This window comes from Otolemur garnettii, unplaced genomic scaffold, assembly GCF_000181295.1.
Source record: "Otolemur garnettii isolate 467f Iridium unplaced genomic scaffold, OtoGar3 scaffold00038, whole genome shotgun sequence".
NCBI classification, from domain to species: Eukaryota; Metazoa; Chordata; class Mammalia; order Primates; family Galagidae; genus Otolemur; species Otolemur garnettii.
The window spans coordinates 5095163-5102310 of record NW_003852433.1 but is presented as its reverse complement, the minus strand read 5'-3'; the positions used below and the strand labels follow the sequence as shown (position 1 = coordinate 5102310).

The 7148-nt window shown below is 39.5% G+C and overlaps 1 protein-coding gene across 8 annotated transcripts in view; it reads right to left on the bottom strand.

The window, feature by feature from the left end:
- HORMAD2 (HORMA domain containing 2) overlaps window positions 1-7148 on the bottom strand; it is a 43452-nt gene that overhangs the window by 17027 nt on the left and 19277 nt on the right. For all 8 annotated transcript variants that reach the window (XM_012805274.2, XM_023513255.1, XM_012805278.2 and 5 more), the window contains one exon: window positions 2633-2774. In XM_012805274.2, the coding sequence (XP_012660728.1) occupies window positions 2633-2774 (142 nt within the window). The remainder of the gene's footprint in view (window positions 1-2632; window positions 2775-7148) is intronic.

The following is a 7148-nucleotide window of genomic DNA, read 5'->3' as shown; positions in this document are numbered from 1 at the left end:
TTTTTGAGATAAGAGTCTCACTCTGTAGCCCTGGGTAGAGTGCTGTGGTGTCATCATAGCTCAAAGCAACCTCAAATTCTTGGACTCAAGTGATTCAACCTCCTGAGTAGCTAGGACTACAGACACCCACCACTACACCCAGCTACTTGTTTCTATATACTTTTTTTGAGACAGAGCTTCAAGCTGTTGCCCTGGATAGAGTGCTGTGGTATCACAGCTCACAGCAACCTCCAACTCCTGGGCTCAAGCAATTCTCCTGCCTCCACCTCCCAAGTAGCTGGGACTACAGGTGCCTGCCACAACGCCTGGCTATTTTTTGGTTGCAGCTGTCGCCTGGGCTGGATTCGAACCCGCCAGCTCAGGTGTATGTGGCTGTCACCTTAGCTGCTTGAGCCATAGGTGCTGAACCACTTGTTTCTATTTTTAGTAGAGAGGGGGTCTCTCTTGTTCAGGCTGGTCTCCAACTCCTGAGCTCAAGCAAATAACCTGCCTCAGCCTCCCACAGTGCTAAGATTACAGGTATGAGTCACTGCACCCAGCCCATATAACTCTTTTTTGTCAAATAAGAGTTTGAAGAAAACTCTTTCAAACAAGAATTTGACTCTATATTCCAAACATAAGGGGAACTGCAACTATATGCTAGATATGAACACTATGACTATTAGAGATTATATCTCATAGACCAAAAGAGGTCATAATAAAAATGAGGTTGTCATAATTGCAAATATCCTAATTATATACTTACAGCACTCATGCATTTTATTGACGCTCATAAAAAGAATGTAATATTGCTTAAGAATATTAAATTGTGGCAGCACCCGTAGCTCAGTTGGCAGGGTGCCGGCCACCTACACCAAGGGTGGCAGGTTTGAACTGCCTGGGCCTGCCAAACAACAATGACAACTATACCAAAAAATAGTTGGGCACTGTGGTGAGTGCCTGTAGTCCCAGTTACTTGGGAGGCTGAGGCAAGAGAATTGCTTAAGCCCAACAGTATGAGGTTGCTGTGAGCCGTGACACCACAGCACTCTACCCAGGGCAAGAGCTTGAGACTTGGTCTCAAAAAAAAAAAAAAAAAAAAGAACATTAAATTGTAATGAGGCTAAAATATATCATTAGATACAGATGTGCTCAATTTTAAATTAGGGTTTGGAAAATAACATTTTATAAGGAAACTTATATCTGTCTATCTTTATTTCCAATTGATAGTTCCTATTATAGTGACAAATAAGTTAAGATTCACAATTCAGCTTTTAAAAAATTGATCAGTCTTAGCTTTTTTTTTTAATACAAGAGAAGGAAAAAAGTCAGAAACAGCTTGTAATACAAGGCAATGAGATTAAAAGTTTAAGGGCACAAGAAATAAAAGGGAACAAAAGCAGAAAACCTGGCAATTAAGAAAATAATGTAACTGATTAGAATAATAATTGTCTAAATATCCATGCTAACCAAAAATGAGCTTGGAAAGGAAGAGAAAAAGGAAGAGGAAGACTAAGGCTCATACTGCATTTAAAAATCCCTAATTTTTGGCCTGGCACAGTGGCTCATGCCTATATTCGCAGCACTTGAGTGGCCAAGATGTGTGGATTGCTTGAGCTCACAGGTTCGAGACCAGCCTGAGCCATAGTGAACCCGTCTCTAAAAATAGCCAGGCAATGTGGTGGGCACCAGTAGTCCCAGCTGCTTGGGAGGCTGAGGCAAGAGAATCACCTGGGCCCAGGAGTTTGGGGTTGCTGTGAGCTATGACGCCATAGCACTCTACCCAGGGTGACCAAGTGAGACTCTGTCTCAAAAAATAAAAAGAGAATTGCTTGAGCCCAGGAATCTGAGGTTGCTCTGAGCTATGATGCCACAACTCTGCCAGGGGCAACAAAGTGAGACTCTGTCTCAAACAAACAAACAAACAAACAAAATCTCTAATTTTTCTTTTAATAATTGAGAAATATGAGGGCATGTCTGTTTAAACAAAAATTGAAAGCTCCTTAATTGTCTAGATTGCAATCATTAGATATCACAGCAAAGGATTCTTAGCATGTTTTAGCTTACTCTTCAGTGTTTTTTTTTTCTCTGCAGTTTTTTTTTTTGGCCAGGACTGGGTTTGAACCTGCCACCTTTGGTATATAGGGTTGGTGCCCTACTCCTTTGAGCCACAGGTGCCACCCCCAACTCTTCAGTTTTAAGCAATATTAAAGGTTCATTTTTCCCAGGAAAAAAAAAATGAGCTTGGCATTTTTTCTCCAGCCTATTTATATATATTAACAGGGAGAAGAGTTTTTTTGAACTCTAAACTTCCTCAATGCCAAAGTATACCTCAAAGGACAAATTCAACTGAGGCACAAATCTATAGCATTCAAATAGATTTTGATCTGGCTATTGCTTTTATAAGTGTAATTTAGAATTAAGGGTCTTATCCATACAGATTTCTTTTATCCTCAGTCTGTCTTTTGATATCTAGTCAGGAACTAATGATTCCTATAAGTAAAATCACTAAAAATAGTAAAATTAAAATGGAAAATAGATTAGCAAATTGGTCTTGAAGAACAGGCCCAGGAGTTGGAATTAGCACACTTTACTCGTACTGAATAGAAAAAAGGGCCACAACAGCCAAAAAAATCATTGAGTTTAACTTTACCATCCAAATGGCGCTCTCCATAAGAGCTCTCTGGAAACAGTCCCCTTAGATATGTTATACATGAGATAGAAGTAGCAAAAAGTTTCTTCACCATTATCAGTGACTCATGCTCGTTAGTGATTTGAGATGGAAAAACTGTTCCCTGGAAGAAATAAAAAGTGAAAAAAGATTAGTATTCTTTAGTATATTCACACCACTACCATAGCTATGATGAAAAAATGTTCTAACATTTCTTTTTTTTTTTTTTCATTGTTGGATTCATTGAGGGTACAAGAAACCAGGTTACACTGATTGCATTTGTTAGGCAAAGTCCCTCTTACAAAGCATGTCTTGCCCCCAAAAGGTGTGGCACACACCAAGACCCCACCCCTGTTCTAACATTTCTAATTTGATACTGCATGGGTAACCAAAAGAAAACAAAGCTTTAAAAACTGCATTCAATTAGATCTTCACAGGCAAGGCACAGCAGAAAGGCAAACAATTACTCAATAATTCAAGATTAAAACAGTTTATTTCACAATGATCCATGGATATGAAGCAAAAAAGTTTTTATTATGATTATATAATCTCCTTCCTTCTCAGAAAGTCCTCAGACCCCACTAGAATCTGGCTGTACTCCCCTCATTGTACACTGTTTTCTCCAAAGTCACCAAGTATTTCCTATCACTGACTTCTTCTCATTCCTCCTAATATAGGGTGACCAGATTTTAACACCTGTAAGGGGGGACAACATGGGGGGGGCAGAGTGGGGGCGGGGCGGGGGACCGGGCAGGCAGGGCCTGACAACAATGCAAACTTTGATAAGCAGTTCTCCATAATCACTTCTCAGCAATTATTTATAACAGTTTAACATTATAAAATTAACAAAAATAATATAAAACTCATATTCTGGCAAAATAGCCATATGGCGGCCGAAAACCGTATATTCCCTTCTTGTTCTCCAGCCCGTTCGTGCATTCTTTCCAAAAATCAGGACTTTTTTAAAACGCAGCGGGACGCTGGACAAATTGTTGAAAAGCGGGACTATCCCGCCAAAATCCGGACGTCTGGTCACCCTATCCTAATATGTAACTTCTTTGCAGTAACTGACTATTGCCCACATATTCTATTTTCTTCTTCAAGCTGCCATAACACTATTTTGGTTTTTTACCTATCCCTACACATCTACCTCAGTCTCTTTTATTTTTTCCAGTTGTTCTTCCTTTTAAATGTTGGTTGTCCCCAGGGTTCTGTCTTCAATTATTTTCTTTTCGTAGCTCTGTTCTTGGATAATTTCACCTAGTCTCACGGTTTCAGCTATGGTTTATACAGAGAGGACTTCAAGTCCCTATTTCTGTTCTGAATCTCGTATCTGTACTTTTATTTTCTGAACATCTGCACCTTAGACTACTCTTTAGATCCCTTAAATTCATTTTATTTCTACTACCTCTAAAACTGGATCTTAAGTTTCATTCTCAGACAAGTGAATCATCATCTACTCCAAGTCATCCAGGCTAGAAGCAGCTTCCTTTCTCACTAAATTCTACTAATTCGCCCTAAAAGAGTTCTCAAATCTGTTTTCTCCTTTCCCTTCCACAGCCACTACCTTGGCTCAGGACATACTCAGTTCTTTCCTTGGATATTGCAGTGGCCCCTGATCTCCCTGGCAATAGTTTTAATCAATCCATCTTCCATATTGCCAGGCGTAGTGGTACATGCCTGTAGTCCCAGCTACTTGGGAGGCTGAGGCAAGAAGATTGCTCAAGCCCAAGAGTTTGAGGTTGCTGTGAGCTAGGATGCTACAGCACTCTACCCAGGGTGACAGACTGAGACTCTGTCTCCAAAAAAGAAAAGTATTTTCCAAATATTGATGAATTAGACTATATTAACCTAAGAACATCTACTCATTGATACCCTATTAAGAGCAAAGAGGCGGCTCGGCGCCTATAGCTCAACCGGCTAAGGCGCCAGCCACGTACACCTAAGGTGGCGGGTTCGAATCCCCAGCCCGGACCCGCCAAACAACAATGACGGCTGCAACCAAAAAATAGCAGGGCGTTGTGGCGGGCGCCTGTAGTCCCAGCTACTTGGGAGGTGGAGGCAGGAGACTCGCTTGAGCCCAGGAGTTGGAGGTTGCTGTGAGCTGTAATGCCACGGCACTCTACCCAGGGGGGACAGCTTGAGGCTCTGTCTCAAAAAAAAAAAAAAAAAAAAAAAAGAGCAAAGAGGCAATTCAAGGATGGGAGAAAATATTCTCAATACATATGTCTGGAAAATGGATTCATATCCAGAATATATAAAGATCTCCCCAAATTCCTTAAAACAGACAACTTAATAGAATAGGCAAAGACTTGAACAGACACTTCACAAGAAAACACATCCAAATGGCCAAAAAACAAAATGTATTTGAACTTCATCGGGAAAATGAACATTAAAATCACATAGAACACTACACATCCATTAAAATAGCTAAAAATTTTAAATATCAGAAAATATCAAATGTTATTAAGGATGTGTAACAATCAAAACTCTTAAACATTGGTTGTGGGACTGTAAATTGGTGCAACCTCTTTGGAAAATTGCTTATATCTCATAAAGCTAAACACACACATATCCTATGACTCATATTCCACTCATAAGTGTATACCCAACACATATATTTACATATGTTTACCAAAGGACATATATTAGAATGTTCATAACAGCATTATTTGTAATAGCCCCAAATTGGAAACAGCAATGAGAATGATTGATCTATAACTATACTTAACAATACAGATGATTCTCACATGTAAGGCTGAGCAAAAGGAACCAGATACAAATGAATACTACTGTGTGATTTCATTTACGTAAAGTACTAAAGTAGGTGAAACGAAATTATGCTGACAGATGTCAGGATGGTGGTTTCTCTTGGTAGAAAGAGGGGATAACAAGTAGAAGGAAGCATAAGAGGAGGTGTTAGTACTAGTTCTATTTTTTTAACATCTGACTTTTGTTACAAGAATGTGTTGTTTGTAAAAATTCATTTAGTTGTACATTTACATGCATTTTATGTACATAGGTTCTCAGAAAAAAAATTTAAGTGTTTGCTGGTCAAATAAGTTCAGAAAATATGGTCTTATGCAGTTCTTTCAGCCAGAAATGCTCTTCCTTCCAGTCTCCAAATATGAAAATCTTAATTCAAATATTTATTTAATTTCAGTATAATCTAGCTATTGTTTTAGATTCTGAGATGCCACAGTGAACAAAACAGATAAAAACTCCCTCCCTCATGTATCTTACATTCTGTTTCACTGTAAAGATGATACTTACTACCAGCTAATATAATCTTTGAAGGCAGAGTGCCATGTCTTATTCCCTTTTGTAAATCCACTACCTAGCTGTCTGGCACATCTTAGCTGATAAATTAATGTTTGCTAAACTAAACAACAAACATTTACTGATTGCCACATATTGAGAATGCAAAGAGATAAAAAAAGATTAGCCATGTAGGATATAAGTACCTTTAATTTAAAAAACATGTATGGCTCAAGCGGCTAAGGTGCCAGCCACATACACCAGAACTGACGGGTTTGAATCCAGCCTGGGCCTGACAAACAATGACAACTACAACCAAAAAATAGCCAGGCGTTGTGGCGCGCGCCTGTAGTCCCAGCTATTCAGAAGGCTGAGGCAGGAGAATCCCTTGAGCCCAGGAGTTGGAGGCTGCTGTGAGCTGTGATGCCACAGCACTCTAACCCAGGGTGACAGCTTGAGGCTCTGTCTCAAAAAATAAAATAAAAAAACATGTGTGATAGCATATGTGGACATAAAGAAAGAAGGAAAAAGCCTTATAGCTACTAAGTTTTGTAAATATTTATCATTCATTGTTATTAGGTTATTAACTAAGACATGACTAATTTCCTTAAGTACTAAGTTTGACAACTGATATCTCTAGCATTGCACTCGGACACTTCCTGGGTGAGACTCGCTTGAGCCCAGGAGTTGGAGGTTGCTGTGAGCTGTAATGCCACGGCACTCTACCCAGAGGGACAGCTTGAGGCTTTGTCTCAAAAAAAAAAAAATCACATAGAACACTACACTAATGTTTATTATTTTCTCAAATGCTTGTTTTGGATTATGATCTCTCAAATTGTTTTCAGAGCAATTTTTGTGAAACCATGGATAAGTCTAGAATTCATGTTATTTTTTAATATGAGTTCCATCATGGTTGAGAAGGATGTGGCTAATGAATGCACAGTATGTCAATGGTTTAAGAAGTTCCATTCTGGTGATTTTAATCTTGAAAATGAGCCACGTGGGCAACCTAAGACCAAGATGGATAATGATGAGCTGAGAGCTGGTAGTGGAAGCAGATCCATCTCAATCTATGCATTAATTAGCAGCAAGGCTTGACATTACTATTCCAATAATATTGGACCATTCATTTGAAGTACATCAGAAAGGGTTCTGTGTGGCTCGGCGCCTATGGCTCAACTGGCTGGGGCACCAGCCACGTGCACCTAAGGTGGCAGGTTCGAATCCCCAGCCCGGACCC